Source organism: Typopeltis vanoorti, chromosome 3 (assembly GCF_054136105.1).
Source record: "Typopeltis vanoorti isolate ZY-2024b chromosome 3, IOZ_Tvanoo_1.0, whole genome shotgun sequence".
Classification (NCBI taxonomy): Eukaryota; Metazoa; Arthropoda; class Arachnida; order Uropygi; family Thelyphonidae; genus Typopeltis; species Typopeltis vanoorti.
Genome location: NC_143551.1, coordinates 139,243,138 through 139,264,585, shown reverse-complemented (window position 1 = coordinate 139,264,585; position 21,448 = coordinate 139,243,138). Strand labels below are relative to the sequence as shown.

At 36.6% G+C, this 21,448-nt stretch overlaps 1 protein-coding gene across 1 annotated transcript in view; it reads right to left on the bottom strand.

The window, feature by feature from the left end:
* The window catches only part of LOC150108603 (HCLS1-associated protein X-1-like), a 116,547-nt gene that overhangs the window by 33,855 nt on the left and 61,244 nt on the right, over positions 1-21,448 (bottom strand). Inside the window, exons 4-5 of the mRNA XM_090416053.1 lie at positions 19,397-19,460; positions 3,183-3,313 (exon numbers count right to left, since the gene is read on the bottom strand). Coding sequence (XP_090272179.1) covers positions 3,183-3,313; positions 19,397-19,460 — 195 coding nt within the window. The remainder of the gene's footprint in view (positions 1-3,182; positions 3,314-19,396; positions 19,461-21,448) is intronic.

The following is a 21,448-nucleotide window of genomic DNA, read 5'->3' as shown; positions in this document are numbered from 1 at the left end:
ATGGAATCTATTATAAAAGAAAACACACAAGAAACAGGAAAAGTCATACTAACTACATTATTGTTGATAGCAATATCTTTACACTGATTCAGGATACAACAATATATAAGGAATTTGAAAGGGGAAGTGATCACCTTTTGGTTTTGAGTATAATGAAGTGAATGTGAAAGTGAAATTTTGAGCATAATGAAGTGAACATCATACTCAAAACAAAAATATACATGAAAGTTTTGACAAGAATCAAAGTCGAGCAGCTTACAGATGTATTGTAAACTGAAATACACAAATATTATGGAAGAAGGGAGAGAAATGAAAATCTAAGCACAATACTCACAAGGAAAATCTGAGGAAAACATTGATTCAGCCAGTAAAGCATGTAGTGAAGTTGTCTGATAGAAGAAATACCAAAAGTTTCTAGCATGTGACAGTAAGTGCTCTCACAGAATATAAACAAAAAATGTAAGAAAGCTGTGTGTAAAAGTACCTAAAAATAAAATCATAGGTAAGTTCTTTGGTAAGAATATAGAAAAAATAAATTAAAATTTTTTTTTTTCTGGAGGTTAATGTAAAAGGCATCTGAGATGATAGAGATAGAATAAAAACATAAGATACCTGTAGTAGTTTGAAAGTTTGTTAAATGAAATATAAAAGAATGGTACAAAATGTTCATGAGGAATGTAATCAGCAGTACGTATCAATATTTGAAAAAGCCATCAGAAACTTGAAATGTGGAAAGGCTGGATTATTCAGAAAGAAACTTGAAGCATGGAAAGGCTAGAGGGTATTCAACTAGAAATGTGGAGATGAAATTTTCATAGTAGCTATACTGCATAATTCAGGTGACCTGGGCAGGTCAAATTTCATATGATAGCTCTACTCCAATCATTTGAAATTAAAATAAAAAAGGGAAATAAAAACTGAATGTGAGAATTATAGAAGAATAATTTCACAACTGAATATTCTAGGCATAGGTTTCTGTGGTTTAGCAGTTCAAATGAAAGCTTTTGGTATTGAGACCACATGTTTATTAAGATAAATAAAGATAAACAAATCTGATAAATTTCATATGTCGTTTGATTTACATCTTCAGGGGTTAAAGGTAACTAAAAGTTTAAACACAAGAAATGAGAAATTACTCAAAATACGAGGTGGTATTAAAAAGTTTCAAGACTAGCTCTGTTTATGAGAAATTACTTCAGTTCTTGCACATCAATACAGCGCTCCCAGTGTTCTTGTCACTTCTGGAATGTGTCCCGGAAGTCTTCTTTTCCAAGCATATCATGCACCTTCTGCGATTCACGCTGGATCTCCGCAATGGTGTCAAAACGGTGACATTTGAGATGGATTTTCATCTTTGGGAAGAGGGCGAAGTCTGCAGGAGCCAAATCTGGTGAGTAGGGTGGGTGTGGAAGCGAGATCATGTTGTTTCTGGCGAGAAACTCACGTGTGAGGAGAGCTCAGTGACAGGATGCATTGTCGTCGTGAAGCATCCAGGTCACTTTCGTCAAGGGAAAGCGACCACGGATCTGGTCGCTTTTGCTGAATGTCCTCCCTCAGATGCCTTAAAACCTGGCAGTAGAACTCGCTATTGACAGTCTGGGACGAATTCTTAATGCACAATGCCGTGAATGTCGAAAAAGATGATGAGCATGCACTTGGTCGAGCTGCGAACCTGCCTCGCCTTTTTTGGTCATGGAGATGATGGGCTCTTCCACTGTGAAGACTGTTGCTTCATCTCAGGGTCATACCCGTACACCCAAGTTTCGTCACTGGTAATGATCCTCGAATTTCATGTTTTTTCAAATGTGAAATTTACATTTGCTCTTTGTTCTAACTTGTTGCCCATGATGAAATCGCAGATGTGGTAGCGCAGGTGGTCAGAATAGCATCAGCTGCACAGGACGATGTCTTTTGCTACACTGACTTATGAAGGTAGGCGCTCCCTGTGACTGTGCGTGCAGCCCTGTGCTGCCATCTGTTGGCGTGTTACAAACCTAGTCTCAAAACTTTTTGATACCACCTCGTAGTCCATTAGATGTTGTTATGGAAGTCTAACTGTTCAAATTAAAAAATCCGAATGTAGAATCGATACATATGTTAATGCATACTATGTTTGAACAATGCTGGATGTTGTCACGTTCACTCTGGCACGGATTCAGAAAGAAACTTGAAGCATGGAAGGCTAAAGGATATTCAATGGGCCACGGCGAGATTTTGTGTGGCCCACCTGTGGGTTTTGATTTTCATAAGCGAAAAAATAAAATAACAATTTGGATCAATTGGTATTAGATATTTTAATTCTATCACTAATCGATAATCTCGATGTTGGTAATTTTATTTGGTGTTTTTACATCATTATATACCCACGTGTGTTTCAAATATTAGATGTGTCAAAGAAGCGTTCTTACACCATTTTGTTCCAACATACATGCTCTGGGCACTGCTGCTCACCAAATTACTAGATATGCATTGTGATGCAGTCCTCGGATATTTTTTTTTTTAATGCAGCCCTCGGATTACCTAAGGTTGGACGGTCCTGATGTAAGGAAAAGGAAGTGCTGGCCAGTTGTGAGACTTATGTTTCTGTTTAAAAAAGGCTGTAGAGCATCTCTGTAAAAATTAGGTAGTTTAGCAGGTCATGGTGCAGAATTGGCAATTTGGAGGATTGTGGACAATATTAATAAAAGATTTAATCTAATCTAATGTAAATAAAATGATTTAATCATTTCTTCCATTCAGGTAGAATATATACATCTCATCTCAATGCATTAGATTCAACAGCTGATTATGACCAAGTCACATGGCTTAAAAAAGAATGTGACAGAGCATATCTACATAGTTTGCTATATCTATAACTAACATATGTTCTGGTGATGAGTTTGGTGGTTTTGAAGCATGAAAAATCAGAATTTCAAGGAGATCCTGGAAATCCTGTCACCTCCATATGAGATTAGCAAATTTACCTTCAACTGAAAGTTTCTTGAAACTTAGATGGAATTCAAATCAAAGCTTTTTTTTTTCTAACTAAAGGCATTAATTACTACTTACTGAGCTATAGAAACTAAAACCATACAGATAATTTTGTTTTTCAAAAAGATCTTTATACATCATAAATTATTATATATAACATGATAAAATAATTAGATAATTAAGAAATATGAAATCTTAAAAGGAAAGCATACCCCATCAGCTCCTCGAACTGTCCTGACAGAAACAAACTTTTTCAATAACTGAACTTCAGGTTGCACCAATTTGTCTTCATTTGGTAATAATATTTTATCTAATCCTTCAGCTGCCACTTTTTCATCCAGATCTAAAAAAATTATAGTTTAATATTAAACAATCAAAGATACTACTATATTTAGTTTCATGAATCACATATATATGTATATATTATGTGAACGAAAGATTGCAAATCTATCATACTTGAATACCATGGGTGCAACACAGTTTCTTTTTTTTAATAAAAACCCTGCTCTAAAAGTAGTACTTTTTAAGTCACTTCAGGCCTCCAATAAGTTGGTAGTAGTCTCAATACCTGGCAATGCAATTAATCTCCACCTAAAGATATTAACAAACATCCATATCCAATAGTAAGGTAAAACTCATAGCCTGTTGGAGATTGAGCATGATAACCACTCAGCCAACTAGGCAGGCAAATATATTACTTAAATAAAGAGCCAATAGGCTTCACTTCAGCGATGTAACATTATTTAAATCAAGGGGATATTAAATCCCACCTTATTTCAAAGCTGAATAAGAAACTTAAAGATAGGAATCAAAGAGTTTCATGCTGAATATAGCAAACTATAAAAGTTTCGGTGGACTGTAGCGTAAGCTACAACACATAGTTCAACACTAGGGCAACTCGTTGCAATCCCCTTAATTTAAATAATGTTACATCATCGAAGTGAAGCCTATTGGCTCTTTATTTAAGTAATTTATGGGTGCACCTTTTTGACAACTCATATAGCAAAGTATAAAGTTCTCTTCGCTATAACCTCAGTATTACTTGGTCTACCTACTAACTGATGAGACCTCAAATAAAGGTCAAAACCGGTCTGGGTAGTGACCTTCTACCATAATGTATAACAGGGGTGGCCAGAGTTTTTGCAGCAAGAGCCCTAGTTACCTACCAGAAATTGTTAAGAGTACAAATTTACTTTTTGTTAATTGGTAAGAGCCACAAATTTACTTTTTGGAACATTTTTAAGGGCAACATCAAAAACTTCCTTAATATCAATGCCACAAGTACTATCTTTTAATGCTATTAAATCTAATAATTCTTCTCACGTCACTCCGTCCTCAAGAACGAAACGAATAAAATTTGCTAATTGTGGTTGGTCTGCAATGTCAGTTGATTCTTTTGTATCTTTTTAAATTTTCTGACAAGGTAATATAAATATAACTACATTGCTGAACAGCAATGTAGTTAATTGAAAAATTAAATTAAAAACAATAGAAAATTAAGAAAAATTATAAATATTTTTTATTTGTTAGTTGAGCCGCAATAAAACTTAAGAGCCACATGTGGCTCGCAAGCTGCAGTTTGACCACCGTGGATGTATAACATCAAACATCTCCTAGGAGATGTGTTTTACATTATGGGTAATACTAAGAATAGTGATCAGAACTTTACCCACCTTTGCAACGAGTTGCCCTAGTGTTGAACTATGTGCTTTAGCTTATGCTACAGTTTGCCGAAACTTTTATAGTTTGCTATATTCGGCATGAAACTCTTTGATTCCTATCTTTGAGTTTCTTATTCGGCTTTAAATAAGGGAAATATATATTGAAATGCTAATCTTTTTCTTTAACATCTGTCTATCTTGGCTACCAGCAAATGATGTAGTTAAAGGGATAGATGTGAAGGGTTTGGAATTTTCAGGGAATATAGAGAAGATAGAATGGGTACAGCTGATGACAGAAGATGAATTGCAGCCAAATAGAACAGGAGATAGGTGGTAGGGGGTAACTGTTCATTTGAGGGAGTTGGTGTGAGATCACAGCCAATAAGATAAATATACAGTTGGTTGCCGCCATAGACCAGGGGGTTCCAGGGATAATCAATAAGATATGTATTAGTAAATTAGCAAAATGAGTGCTGCAGGTTGAGTGATTAATATGCGGGGGGGGGGCCTTCAATTATGGAGGTATAAACTGGAAGAAAGAAAGATCACATGGTAGGAAGGAAATTGAATTTATACACCTAAGAATTAATTACTTGAGGCAGCATGTGATGGAGGGGACTCGAGGTGGAGAATATTAGACCTGGTCACAAGATTGGAAGTAATATCCGTAACCTATTGGGGGAAACTGACCATGCGTTCTTGACTTGGGAGATTGTAAAACATGAAAAGTATTCTGTAAAGGAGGGATATATTTGGAACTACAAGGCAGGTGATTATGACAAGCTCAGGAGGAAGCTGGGCCAAGGCATAAAATCCAGCAAGAGAATGATGTTAGTAGTGTATGGAAGATAGTTAAAGGGCACCTAGAGAAAGCAATATTAAATTGCATACCTAAGGTTAGGAGGATTAATCAGGTAGGAGTTAGATGGATGAGTAATATCATTAAGCATGAGCTGCAATGCTGTGGAGGGTATAAGGAGAAAGGTGACCAAACTCATGAACGGTACAAGGTTCAGGCAAGAAAGGTGACCAGTATGATAAGAAAGGCAAAATCAGATTACAAGAGCTGGCATGCTTGGCCAAGTGGTTAGCGTATCCACTTTCTGGTCAAAAGGCTGCAGGTTCGAATCCTGCAGTGTGTATGAATGTTTGTGATTGTCTGTGAAAATACTAGTGGTGGTAATGGTAGTTGCAGTTCGTTGTAGTTGGTAGAGATGGAGAGTCGTAGAGTAGGTATCCTCCCTCGTTGAGTCTTCAGACTCCTTGGAGGTGTCATGTAATAATAATAATAATAATAATAAAGAAGAAACTAACTGAGCAGACCAAAGGAAATCCCAGAATTATTTTATGTGGCAAGCAAGAGGAAGAATGACTATGTAAGATTAACCTTAATGACTGCTGATGGTGACAAGACGAGAGAAGCAGATAAAATAGTTGAGTTACTGAGTGACCATTTTGCAAAGGTATATCATCTAAGTGAGGTTACTGCAGTAACATATGTGACAGAGACTGATGTGGGAACAGAGATGGATGCATTGGAGATTCTTAGGATATTGCAGAATCTCAATATAAATACAGTTGTTGGATTAGATGGGAATCAGCTCGCATTTTGTAGGAATGTACAAGGGAACTGACAATGCCTCTGACTAGGCTCTTTAATTTAAGTCTCAGCTCTGGAAGAATTCCAAGGCAGTGGAAAAGGGTAAAATAATTCCCTTGCATAAGGGAGGTTCTAAGACTGCAACATGACCACTCAATATCTCAGGAGTGGTGGTAAAATACTCGAAAAATTGGTCAAAAAGAGAATTCAAGAATGAGTGGATAAGAATATGATATTGTATAAGGGGCAACATATCTTTGTGAAGGGTCAGTCATGCTTTAGTAATGTACTAACTTTTTTTTATAATTGAGTGATAGCTGAGATGGATAAAGGAAATGGCTACACAATGATTCTGCTGAATTTTGCAAAAGGAATTTGACAGGATGCCACATGGAACTCTGTTATGCAAATTAGAACAAATGGGAATGGATATGAAACAGGTTATGTGGATAAGAGGGTGGCTGTTGGACATATACCAGAAAGAGGCAAAAGAAGGTAACTTCTGGTGGTGCAAGATTCAGTGCTAAGACCACTGCTATTTAATTTGTACATAAAATAATATAGAAAAAAACCTGAAGGAAATATTCAGTCATTTGCTGATGATGCCAAAATTAGGTAATAGTGAATCAAGGCATGTGGAGAGTTTGCAGGATGATTTAAATAGGCTGTCAGTTCGGGAAAAAGATTGATGGAACTGCACTTCAGGAAACAGATAAAGCTAGGGATTTAGGGATGGTGGTAGACAGAGAGGTGAAGTTTAGAGGATATATTACTAAGATTGCTAAGTTAGCTCATAGGATTACTTGGCTATTGAAGAACATGCTGACAAGAAGAGATAAGGTGTTATTCCTCTTTATACACCCACATTTGGATTACTGCACTCAGGTCTAGTCTCCTTGGTTTCTTGGAGATGAGGAAGTGATGGTGGAGAGGATTCAGGGGCGAGTGATCAAGATGAGGGATTTGTGGAATACTGCCTATGAGGACAGACTGATGATATGTGGATTACAGAAGTTGGTTGATAGGTGAAAAAGAAGAATATGATAGTAACATTTAAGTTACTTTAAGAATTTTATAGGATTAATTGTAGGGGAAATGTTTCAGCACATGGCTAGAGGAGACAGAACAAGAGATCATCCCTGTAAGTTGGGTAAGGGATTTTTCACTTGGAGAGTGGTGAATGAATGGAATGGGTTGCCCGAGTTGGTTGTAAGTGCTTTGTCTGTTAATGGCTTCAGGGAGAGGTATGATACTATCATGTTGATGGTTTGGGTCTCTGGCAATAAATCTTCAGATTCCATGGAGATGACCATACAACAATAATAAGAACAATAATAAATATGGATGAAAAAAGAATAAATTCTTTTCAAGTATAATGAGCAATACAAAGCACAGGCAAGAAAGACTACCAGTGTGGTAAGGAGAGCTAAATCAAATTATGAGAGAAAATTAGCTAAGCAGTATTAAAGAGGGATATGATAGGTTTCTTGTGATTATTGGTTAGTGCGAATCGCTTACAATGGGTCTTCTTTTTCCATGGAGGCACCTGTAGTATTATAATAAAAATAATAATGAACAGCTGTTGTAGTTAGTCGTGGAGAAGGGAGTGCAGGAGAGAAGGCTAGTCCAAACAACAGAGGTAGATATAATGAAAGAGGAGAATGAGAAGCTGGCTTAGTAAGTTTGAAACTGAACTGCATGAGTGATTACCAGCAGCTGCTTTTCTTTTTAACATATGTAGGAGGAAAGTAGATGAATGGTGGCCACCATGATGTGCATTCAAAAAGCAATGATAGACAAGTTTCTGGAGGCTAAGAAAACTATGGATATACTTTTTTGTAGTGTAATAACAAATCAAACTGTCAAACTTATTTCAGAGATAATCAAGTAAGTCTATTTTCATGTTTCTTCACTATATTTTTTGCATTTGTAGATTTCAGAACTGACAACATTGGAGATAATTTGTTGTGGAAAATCAAATTAATCATGTATTCACTTAATTCATAATATAACAATATTATCCAGCTACAGAACAGTATCCAGACATACAGTTTCCAGTTCATCCCACAAATTGGTGCCGTCTGACGACCAGTTATTTGATAAGCTAGTATGTTCTGAGTGATCAGCTGGCAAAGATGAAGGTTTGTAGTACAAACTGGAATATGTGTGGCCATATAATTAATTTTTTTATTTTAATGTTACATGATGATTAACATTCATTTTAGTAAAATTATGGAGACCACTTATGGTGTTAGGAATAATTATTTTAATTTCCCGACGTTCTGACCTTCATATTAACTCGTATTTTACCTCGCTATGATAAAAATGAATTAAAAAGAAGGGCTATGATGGCAAACGATTCAATGCATAAGCTGTGTATCGTTTGCCATCATACAATTCACGGCCTTGTCAGATCGTGAAAGATGCCTGCCTTTACTAGATAGACACTCATTCGTGATCTAACAATGAAAAGAGCCTTAAAGCAGAGAAAATACCTGTACTGCTGGTCAAAATTTGAATTGCAAAGAAATAAGGAAAGAGGGTAAAGTAAAGTGTATCATATAATTGTATATTGAATGTGTATCTATTTATTTAGTGTATATCCATTCACTTATTGAAGAGAAAAGATTGTGAAACATTTAATATGTATAATTTAATGAGGGAAAATAATGTGCATAAACTGAAATAGAAACAAAGGAGTAGTATGTGTAAGCTACGGCAAACAAAGAAAACGTGATGACTAAGAGCCTGAAGGTCATGACCTTGATCGGCCCATATTGTAACCTTACAAGCAAGGATTAGCTAATTCTCTGAGAGGAGCTCTCATGGGTTCGCAATGAAGCATTTTGATGTGACCGTGAATGTAAGCTCTTTGGAAGAAAAAGGTGAATGATCGAAAGGAGCGGAGAGAAAAAGTGGGAGACATGAAGTGAGCAAGTAGAGGAAAGGAAAGGATGATCTCTGACCAGAAGGGGCAAGCTCGGGTCCAAGTGAAGCCCGAACCGTGATGTTTTCCCCTTGAAGGATCCAGAAATCCCAGACAAGCACCTCAGATGTTCCCACCGATCCAATTAGCACACATGAATAACACGTGCCGATACAGTGAAACTGTGAGCAACCAGAAACGGTAAGGCAATTTTGTCCTTTCTAAAGTTAAGTGAGAGCGCTGAAAAATAACACGTTAAGCAGTGTTGCAGAAGAGAAAACTGAAACTAATTTATTTGTTGGAGTAACTTTCAGGACATTGGACTGGTAGGCCGAAGAGCCATGTCAAGTGCATCTTGCTAAATCAAGTAATGTAAATGTTACCTTAGCTGTCTCCCCAGAGATTCTTGTCTAGATATAATTGTATTAATTGCATCATACAATATTATTTAGAAGTGGTTTGATCTAATTAAGATAACTGACGAATTGATTGTTTCATGTTTAATGTAGTCTATTAGTGTAAAATAAAACTTTATGTTTTATCAATTGAAATCCTGGTATTGAATTTGTGTTTGAGACCGACATTTGCCACTCATTAAACTACGAACAGTGAAAGAGGGTAAAGAAAGATATTACAAAAAGAAAGAGAAGGGGGAAGCCACGACTGCAACATTTTATGAGAGGGTCCGGATATTTCTAAGGTATAATAACTCTAACTGGCGCAGTATAAATATAAATTTGTTAGGGTTTGTTACCCAGGGAAAATCCTACAATCCCTGACCACAACCAGTAGTGATAAGGCACATTCAGAATTAAGCAGTATTAACATCCCAAATCAAACCACGAACATACGATATAACAATGGCACAGCAGTCGACAGGATGTGACTAGGTCCTACGAAAAGTAATAATTTTGATCTATCACAGTGAGTAGGTCTCGACCTCAAACACATTCCAGGCCAAGAGATCGTAAGTATAGTGAAAAGGGAAGCTGAAAGGCTGCAAACACCTTCGCTTGAAAAAAATGGACACCCTCATGAAAAGATTTGACCAAATACTCCCCCCCCCCCTCAAATTTAGCCTCAGGCAGTGAGAAGAGAAGAGAATTTCACAAGGAACCCCCCCCCCTTCCCCCTCGATGCTATTCCTGCAATAAATTGGGTCACATAGCACATGATTGCTATGTTTCATCTGGCAGAATACGAACTAGATATCAGCCTGAAGCAACTTCATATGTATGCATAAAATCTCAAAAGAAGAGGAGAGGAAACCGGGGTAAGCGGACACTGGGCATGACCATTGACATGACAACATATGGGAGAAACCCTAAGGGAATTGTCGACACTGGATCACAATATTCTATGATTCCCGAGAAAGTTATCAGAGAAACGGAACCTGGAGTGAGACACATGAAATATCCCATCAAGGTTTCAGGCATATCCCTCCCCCTCCAGCAACACGAGTTACCAGAAGTGTCAGGTTGAGAGTTAGTTTGCCGAAGTTTGGCCTCTGTGCATGGCACACTTACTCATCATACCCACAGGTTCATTACCCTACGTAGGACTAATTCTGAGGGATGATTTTCTCGGAAAAAATGGTTTCGCTTGCAGCTATCCACGAAAGATGATTCAATTCCTCAGAAAAGGAAGCTCTGTTATGATGAGACCGACTCTGCGAAGTCCAAACGGAGAGGGTGGTTCTCTGATCCATGAGGCTGACAAATCAAGGGAGTCTATCTCATCCAAAGAAAGGCAACACCATATTACTAAGACTCAGCTGGAGTCGGAAGGGCTTGTTCCACCTCAGAAGATGAATGAAATCAGAATGCTGAACAGTGAAGAGAGCTCTCAGACAAATGGAAGCCGTGTCGTACACCAAAGGCACAATGATAAATGTGTGGAGACAGAAGGTAGCATGTACACTGAACTGGTTAGGATGCCTCAATGCTTTGATAAAGAAAAGGAGGAACGGAAGAGAACAGGCAATGAGGAAAAACAATTCCATGATAAAAAAAAAATTTTTTTTTGGGTGAAAGAAAAATTTAAGATAAAGGGGGAGCCTTTGTTAGATCGTAAATGAGGCCTGCCTTTACTAGATAGACTCATTCATGATCTAACAATGAAAAGAGCCTTAAAGCAGAGAGAAAATACCTGTACTGTTGGTCAAAATTTGAATTGGAAAGAAATAAGGAAAGGGGGGTAAAGTAAAGTGTATCATATAATTGTATATTGAGTGTGTGTATCTATTTATTTAGTGTATATCCATTCACTTATTGAAGGGGAAGGATTGTGAAGCATTTAATATGTATAATTTAATGAGGGAAAATAATGTGCATAAATTGAAATAGAAACAAAGGAGTAGTATGTGTAAGCTACAGCAAACAAAGAAACCGTGATGACTATGAGCCTGAAGGTCTGAACCTTGATTGGCCCATATTGGAACCTTACAAGCAAGGATTAGCTAATTCTCTGAGAGGAGATCTCTCGTGGGTTCGCAATGAAGCATTTTGATGTGACCGTGAATGTAAGCTCTTTGGAAGAAAAAGGTGAATGATCGAAAGGAGCAGAGAGAAAAAGTGGGAGACACGACATGAGCAAGTAGAGGAGAGGAGAGGAGAGGAAAGGACAGTAGGTAGGACGTGAGGATGATCGCCTACCAGAAGAGGCAAGCTCGGGTCCAAGTGAAGCCCGACCGTGATGTTTCCCCCTCGAAGGATCACGAAATCCCAGACAAGCACCTCAGATGTTCCCACCGAAGGCGAAATTTCAGTGTGCATGAATCCATAAGAGGGAAGGCATATTCTGCAGTGTGAACAAGGATCCAACCAGGATGCACACGTGACTAACACGTGGTGATTCAGTGAAACTGTGAGCAGCCAGAAACAGTAAGGCAATTTTGTCCTTTCTAAAGTTAGGTGAGAGTGCTGAAAGATAACATGTTACGCAGTGATGCAGAGGAGAAAGCTGAAACTAATTTATTTGTTGGAGTAACTTTAAGGACATTGGACTGGCAGTCCGAAGAGACATTTCAAGTGAATCTTGCTAAATCTAGTATGTAAATGTTACCTTAGCTGTCTCCCCAGAGATTCTTGTCTAGATATAACTGTATTAATTGCCAAGTGCATGCTTTTCTTAGGGGATGATAAATGTATCAATTTATGAGATTTTCATGTAATATTATTTAGAAGTGGTTTGATCTAATTAAGATAACTGACGAATTGATTGTTTCATGTTTAATTTATTCTATTAGTGTAAAATAAAACTTTGTTTTATCATTTGAAATCCTGGAATTGAATTTGTGTTTGAGACTGACATTTGCCACTCGCAAAACTATGAACCGTGAAAGAGGGGAAAGAAAGATATTAGAATAAGAAAGAGAAGGGGGGCCATGACTGCAACATTTTATGAGAGGGCCCAGATATTTCTAAAGGTATAATAACTTTAACTGGCACAGTATAAATATAAATTTGTTAGGGTTTGTTACCCAGGGAAAATCCTACATTCCCTGATTGTAGGATTTTCCCTGGGTAACAAACTTAATTCTGTTTCCCTGGGTAACAGAATTAAGTAGTATTAACGTCCCAAATCAAACCACAAACATACGATATAACAGCCTACACCTAAATGTGTTTGGTATCAGGAGTCTGGAAAAACTAATAACTGGTATGAGACCTAACACAGAGTCAGGAAAACTAAATTCTAAAGGGAGGAATGGTATGAATGTGAGTGTAAGAGCGACAATGGTATATAACTGTGTTAATGATGGGAATAGGCTTTGTCATGGAAATGTTGACGAAGCCAGAATGATTTCGGGTTTGTGTTCGTCCAGTTTGGACCCATCATATGTGTGCAAAGATGTCTACATTTGTAAGGCATTAGACAAGAATACAGATCTGCAAGTTGTCCAACTGTGTCAGGCAGACTGCAAACAAAATATACAAAAGAAAATGCAGGTAGATTATTGTCTGTACACGAATGCTAGGAGTATCAGAAACAAAGGAGTAGAGTTTGTTGCCTTAGTCAATATGTTGCGACCTCAGATTGTAGGAATTAGTGAGACCTGACTATCAGAATCAGACATACTAACTGACATCAAGTGTAAAAGATATAGTATTTTTAGAAAGGATAGACATGATAAGAGAGGAGGGGCATGCTGCTAATGATATTGGATGACTTAAATCCAATTCGACTTGAGACCTATGAATGTAGTAATGTTACCAACAATATTTCATGTGGCAGTGAGTTTGAAGCCATCTGGTGTGAGGCGAAATCTAACAAGACAAATTACATAGTGGGGTGTTGTTACAGACCTGGTGGATCAGTTGCTGGTGATGAAGGAATGCATCACCAAATAGAAAAGATGAGCGCAAAAAGAGTAATCATAATGGGAAACTTGAATTATCCAAATATTGATTGGGTAGCAGTAGAATCTCATGAGAAGAATGAAAACGCAGTTATTGAGCTGTTGCAAACCAACTTCCTCAAGCAGCATGTGACAGAAAGAGCTCGAGGTCAAAGAGTGTTAGATTTGATTATAGTGTCAGAAGGCGTTTCAGTTAAAGACGTAACTATTCCGCCTCCAGTTGGTGACTGTGATAAAGCAGTACTCACTTGGGAAGCGACTAAGTTTATGAATGTTCCATTCAGAAAAGGTTACATGCTGAACTACAAAGCAGGAAATTATGACCAACTGAGGAGTATACCGAGTTCAGTGAAATGGGATTGAGTTGCTGGATGGAAAGAATTTTGACAGTGCACGGGAAGCATTTAAACAATACTTAAATGATGCAATATCAGAATGTGTCCTGTGAGTTTGAAGAAAAAATAGAGTAGGGATCAAATGGATGTGTGATCTTATCAAGCAAGAGATTTGTAAAAAAAGGATGATGTGAAAGGAATATCGTTTGCATAAGGATGACGTCCATTATGAACGTTATAAGCAGTGGGCTAGAATAGTCACAACTGTTGTACGGAAAGCAAAATCTGATTATGAAAAGAAACTGGCTCTGCATGCTAAAGACAACCCACAAGAATTCTATCGATATGCTGCAAGTAAAAGAAAGAATGAATATCAAAAAAATAACTCTTCTAAATCCAGATGGCATGAGGGTTACAGATGCAGAAAAGGTTGTTCAGTTAATGAGTGCCCATTTCGTTAAAAGCTATCAACTTGGTGATCGCAACATTGAGCTCACTGTTACCTCTTCACTAGATGAAGAAACGCAGGTGTGCAAGGCCGAGCTGTTGCACAAACTGAATAAGAATTCAGCAATAGGAACTGATGGAATATCAGCACATGTGCTAAAAGAATGTTCAGCTGAACTGGCCATTCCTTTGACCAGGATGTTTAATATGAGTCTCAGAACAGGGAAGATTCCGCAGCAATGGAAGGAATGTATGGTAATTCCACTGCACAAGGGTAGTGGAAAGACCGATGTATCCAACTATCGACCAATTAGTATTTCAGGAGTGGTGGTGAAGATTTTGGAAAAATTGGTTACGGCTCTCTACTTTGCAATGAACAACATGGGTTTACAAAGGGATAGTCATGTTTTGCTCACATTCTATAACAATGTTACCATTGAACTAGACAAGCAGAATGGATACACCATGATACTTTTGGATTTTGCTAAGGCTTTTGACAGAATACAGAATGGCAGACTGCTGCATAAATTGGAGAACATGGGTTTGGGTTATACAATATTAGCATGGATAAGAGGATGGCTGACTGACAGATATCAAAAAGTGGTATATGGGGGGGATCTGAGTCTGTAAGGTTTAAGGTAACAAGTGGTGTACCACAAGGATCAGTGCTTGGTCCACTGTTATTCAATCTGTACATTAATGATGTTGAGAAGGATTTGACAAGAGACATACAGTTATTTGCTGATGATGCAAAGATAGGTAATCAGGAATGCTGCTGATATGAAGTCTTTGCAGAATGATTTGAATAGGCTGGAATTGTGGGCATGGGAAAATGGGTGTCAGTTCAATGTCAGTAAATATAAAGTCATTCACTTCGGCATGATTAGATATCAAATGTCGTATTATATTGGTGAGGAAAGAAACTGATGAGGCCAGGGATTTTGGAGTGTTAGTAGATAGGAAGTTAAAGTTTAAGGACCATGTGGCAAAGATTGCAAATACAACTCAAGAGATAATTGCAATGCTGAAACGAATATTCACATGTAAAGATAAGGAAGTTATTTTGCCTCTTTATAAGGCCTTGATATGACCTCACTTGGACTATGGTGTGCAGGTCTGGTTTCCTGGTTTCCGTTGTGATTCTGACATATTGGAGAGAGTACAAAGGAGAGTGTTAAAAATGATATCAAGATTGTGGAATACTGATTATGAAGACAAACTGTGAATTTGTTCACTAGCAAACAGGAGAAAGAAGGGTGATATGATTGAGACTTACAAACTTCTGAAAGGTCATCCAAGATTTCAATTGATGGAATTTTTCAATTTATGGAAGGTGGGGAAAGGACGAGAGGGCATCCTTGGAAGCTGAGAATGAATGCCGCCAAGAAGGGTGTGAGGGCTAGATTATTCTCTCAGAGGGTGGTGCATGATTGGAATGGACTGCCATTGGATGTTGTGAGTGCAAGCAGTGTGAATGAATTCAAGAATAAGTATGATAGCTGGTGTGTGTAGTATGTGGCCTCCCTCGATGAGTCTGTGACTCCCTGAAGGTCTATCTTAATAATAATAATATTAGTAAGGAATACCATATTCATTGCACCTGTAATTTGCCCTATATAGGTGAAACAGGACACACAATTCCTATTAGAAAAAAGGAACATAAATGGCATATTAAATTTAATAACTATGGTAAATCTGGCCTTTCTGATCGTGCCCTGAATACACACTGAATGCTCTACATAGAACTGAATGGAAAGGCACATGTTGTTTACATCACACCAAAACGTGGTATGAGCATAAATTTAAGGAGGCCTGTGAAATTCTTCAACCACCTTAATCTTAACAATAATGGTGGTCTAAAAATCCCAAGAATATGGATGTCACATATTCTACCGACTTAACCTTTTGGTCTAAGAGTTGATTATAATTATGACTGTAAGCAATCCAGGATCATAACTCTAATATAACACTCTTGTTAAATTATGGATTAGGCCACTACTTTGTTATATTGAAACTATCTATATGAATTTGTTCTCTGATGATGTTATAAATAGAATACAGCTTTGATGTAGTTTTTATTTCACTAGAGGTCAGGCTAGTAGAATAACAATTGATGGAATCATTGTCACTTTGGAACAAGGCATGTTCAAAAAAGGACAAACTTTTGCTATATAGAGTTTATTGCTCATTTTAAGCACCATTCCCTTCAAAGTGGTCCTCTCTACTGATGATACACCATTCCCAAACATTTCTTCCATTGTTGGAATGCTTCCTGGAACACACTTTCTGTGATGACGCACAGTTCTCTTATCGCATTTTCCTGAATCTCCTCTCTGGTTTGGAAATGACATCCTTTTGAAGTGGTTAGGTTTGGAAAACAGGAAGAAATTTGCTGGGGCTAAATCCAGAGAATAGGGCAGATGGGACAAAATGGATATCTGATGTTTTGCCACATAACTGGCAAAACATCAGACATCTGGCAGCATGAATTTTGCACCGATGCGACGCATCTGAAGTTTTTCGGTCAAAATTTGATGGCAAAATCCTATGTTGATGTCAGGAACTTTTCGGACAGTTAAACAATGATTTCCATAAATCACAGCACGAACTCCCTCGACATGGTTGTCATCTGTTAATGTGGAAGGTCGTCCAGGCCTGGGACGACCTGGATCAGGCCTGAACACCCTTCAACCGATGTTCTGCCCTTTTTAAAATGCTTAAACCACTTATAGCACTGCATTCGGCTCATACAGTCCTCCTTACATGCTTGGTTAAGCAATTGGAATGTCTCTGTAAAATTTTTACCAAGTTTGCAGCAGAATTTCACACACACACACATACACCGTTCTTCAAGCTTTCATTGTCACTTTTTCACTAATCTGATTAACAGATTGTGTATGTGCTCGCTTTAGTGAATGCAACTCTATGACTAATGCTCATAGCAAAACGGAGAAAATGGCAGTTTGTTGTCAAACCTTGTTGCTAGGTATTCTCAGTAGCCGCATTGTGCTCTTTGCACTGGTTGGTGTGCTATTTAAAAAGTTCGGTCTTTTCTTGAACCACCTCATATGTGTATACTCCAGTGGCCATATATGTTTACATATAAAAGTTATAATAATAGAAAAGAGTAAATTAAATCTTAATGCTTCGATTTACTAACTTTATATACTGGTATTCACTATATATATTGTGAATTTCTAATTTCTTCCCTTACTATTACTTCACTTTTCCCCCAACTACTTGTAAATAATGTACAAGATGATCCAAAAGTTGTGCACATCAAAGTGTTTCAATTCTAATTAACTGTTTTGCCGGTAGATGGCACCTTAGGACTACTGGCCGCTATTGTGTAATCCCTCTACCACATGTCAGGTACTGGGCAATCATTTTGTAGTTTTGTTATAAGGAAAGTGAAATGGCACTTTCCCGGGTGTAAGGTGTTGCTATTTTTAAATGTTATTTTGCCTGTCATTCTTACACAAATATTGTTGAGGAGTTTCATCAGAAGTACCCAGGCTCCGTTGTTCCTCAAAATTCAACAATTATGAGATTAATGAAATGCTTTTGGGAAACTGCATCAGTTAAAAACAAACAGCAGGGAAGACCTTCCATTTTGACTGAGGCTAAAGTGACTGTGGCACTTTCCCAGGTGTAAGGTGTTGCTATTTTGAAATGTTATTTTGCCTGTCATTCTTACACAAATATTGTTGAGGAGTTTCATCAGAAGTACCCAGACTCCGTTGTTCCTCAAAATTCAACAATTATGAGATTAATCAAATGCTTTTGGGAAACTGCATCAGTTAAAGACAAACAGCAGGGAAGACCTTCCATTTTGACTGAGGCTAAAGTGACTGTGGTACACGTGTTACAATGTCCGCCTTCAAAGAGTCTTAGAAAACTCTCTGCACAGACAGGTACATAATATGGCAGTACTTGGAGAACCACCAAACAATTAAAGCATTATCCACCATGTTCACTCAGTTCAGGAATTGAAGCCACTGGATAAGGAAAAACGTGTGGTTATGCTAGATGATTTCAATCATTTGTTGAAGAAAATGGAGTTCACGAGTTGGACAATGTTTTCTTCAGTGATGAAGCATAGATCCAGTAGCCAAAATAAATTTGTTCATCGGAAAATCCTCATGTTTTCCATGAAACACCTTGCATTCTCTGAAAATTGGAATGTGGTGTGCAGTATCACACCATCACATTGTCGGACCCATTTTCATTGAGACAAAATTGAACAATGTGCTGTACCAAGACATCATGGCTCCTTGAGATTGAAGAAGAACGTGATTACTGTTTTCAGCAGGATGGTGCCATTTGCCATATATCAAATGAAGCAATAGAATTTTTGCAAGAGTCTTTTTGGTGACAGACTGATTTCTAAAGAACTATGGCCCCCAAGGTCGCCAGATTCGTCACCTCCAGATTTCTTCTTATGGGATTACCTGAAAGGTAAGGTATATAAAAATAATCCTCAGACAACTGATGAACTAAAGACGAAGTTCACTGAAGCAATCGGAGCACTCAATAATTCCATGCTTCAAAGAGTTACCTCCAATTTGTTGGTAAAATGATTATATGCCTACATTAAAGGATGAGGCAGCCATTTTGAACATTTGCAGTAATGGTGTTCATTTTTGCCTTTGTAAAGATGTAGTTAATTCAAGTTTATTTTATGAAGTGCATGACATTTGGATCACCTTGGATAACAAATAATTTGTTAAACTAATAATTTACAAAATAACAATACATTTATTTTATACTTTATTCCTCTATTTTTAATCATTTTAGGTTTTTCAAAAATTAGAATGTACCATACAGCACTACAGTTAGAACACAAAATATCAGGCTTGTAAAGTTGATTACTCTTACTAAAATAATCCACACTGGTAACTAAAATCAAAACTGCTCAGTGACATTTGATGGCACCAATCTGAACTAACTCATCTGACATTTTCATCAAAAAGCTGAATCTTACTTAGCAAATACATCTGCCAGAAACAGGATATCACTCACAGCACAGAAACTAATATTTTAACAGAAAATGTAGCAAGCACTAACAATAAACTTTGATGAAGCAGAGGGCATTACCTCTATCAATTTTTGGTTCAGGCAAACTAGGAAAATTCTTTGGAGGACTCCACCAACCATGAAACTGAAAAATAAAAGTAATTTAATTATGATTTAAATTTATTAACCAATAAGTGAATCATAAATATGTGACTTCATTGAAATGATAAGATTACCCAGATAAGCTAAATTGTGATAAGCTAATGCTAATTCTTATACATAGGGCTGGCTGGAGGTTTTGTAGGACCTTGCGAAAAAGTTATTAGTGGGGTCTCAAAATATTTTTTCGATCAAAAAATAATTATTTTTTAATCGAAAAATCATATAATTTTATTAAACATAAAATTAATTTACAAGCATTAAATACGTATAGTTATATACTAAAATATTTCCCATATCAATACATCTCTGAAACATCAAAAATTCTATTATCAAATTTTCTTACAAATTTGAAACTGCAGGGCCCCTCTGAGTGTGGAGTCTTTGTCTGAGGCCCAAAAAACCGACATCTGAGCCAGCTCTACTTATACACAAGCTAACAAAAACAAAATATAATATTTTTTTCTAAATCAAAGGATTTGACCATCAATATTAAGAAATACTAAAATTTTGTAAAAACAAATTCAAGTTATTTAAATTAAGGGGATATTAAATCCCACATTATTTCAAAGCTGAATAAGAAACTCAAAGATAGAAATTTTTATAGTTTGCTATATATTCGGTATGAAACTCTTTGATTTCTATCTTTGAGTTTCTTATTTGGCTTTGAAATAATATGGGATTTAATATCCCCTTAATTTAAATAATTTTAGTTCGCCGAAATGAAACCTTTTGGCTCTTTATTTTAGTAATTTATTGGTGCACCTTTTTGACAACTCGTATCGCAAAGTATATAAGTTCTCTTCACTATAATCTCAGTATTATCTAGGTCTACCTACTCACTGATGAGACCTCAATAAAGGTCGAAACTGGTCTGGGTAGTGACCTTCCACCATAATGTATAACATCATACATCTCCTAGGAGATGTGTGTTACATTATAAATATACTAAGAATAGTGATCACAACTTTACCCATCTTTGCTATGAGTTGCCCTAGTATTGAACTATGTGTTTTAGCATATGCTACAATCCACCAAAACTTTTATAGTTTGCTATATTCAGTATGAAACTCTTTGATTTCTATCTTTGAGTTTCTTATTCGGCTTTGAAATAATGTGGGATTTAATATCCCCTTAATTTAAATAATTTTACATCGCCAAAATGAAACCTTTTGGCTCTTTATTTTGGTATAAATTCAAGTTTTGGACACCTGATACAAAACAAAGCATAATAACTTATAGATCTATATCATTAGTTTTCATCATTAATTTTTCATTTAGTTCATTGCAAGAACAGTATTTTATTATCAAGTAAAAAAAAAGCAATGAAAGCAATTATTTTCATATGATGAATCAGATATAAACTACTCATAATTCTTTTGTGAATAACTTAACTGATTGTAGAAATATAACATAAGTAAAGAAAAATTTGAAAGAGGTATTCCAGAAATAGCCACATGAAAACAAGAACTTATTTATATGATGAGTTAAACATTTTTTATGGCGCCTTCTTCAAAAGAGTAAAAATACCATCAATAAATCAGAGCAAACTAAGAGTATTTAAATAAAAAGCACAAGGTAATTGTTTAGATAAATAAACAATTACATTGTTTAGTAAATAAATTATTTCATTACCATGATATTAAGATGAAATGTAGAATATCTGTAATAACATAATTCTGTATAGTTCAAATGTAATTGAGAAGTGACCAAACATGGTTTAAAAGCCCTTGTCTGTCCTATAGTAAATACCATACATTTTTGTTCCACTTGATAGGAGTGCATATTATTGCAGAAGTCTCCTTGAATTTCCAGATGTAAACTCCTATATACATATAAATCCTTTCTGACTAGAGCACTTTGATAAATCTTCACTTGTAGTATGGAAAGCAAGGCTGTTTTCTTTCTTTTTTTTTTTCTGTCTGTAAAGCGTTCGGCCATACAAATTTCCTCTGAATAGCCTGTCTGTCCTAT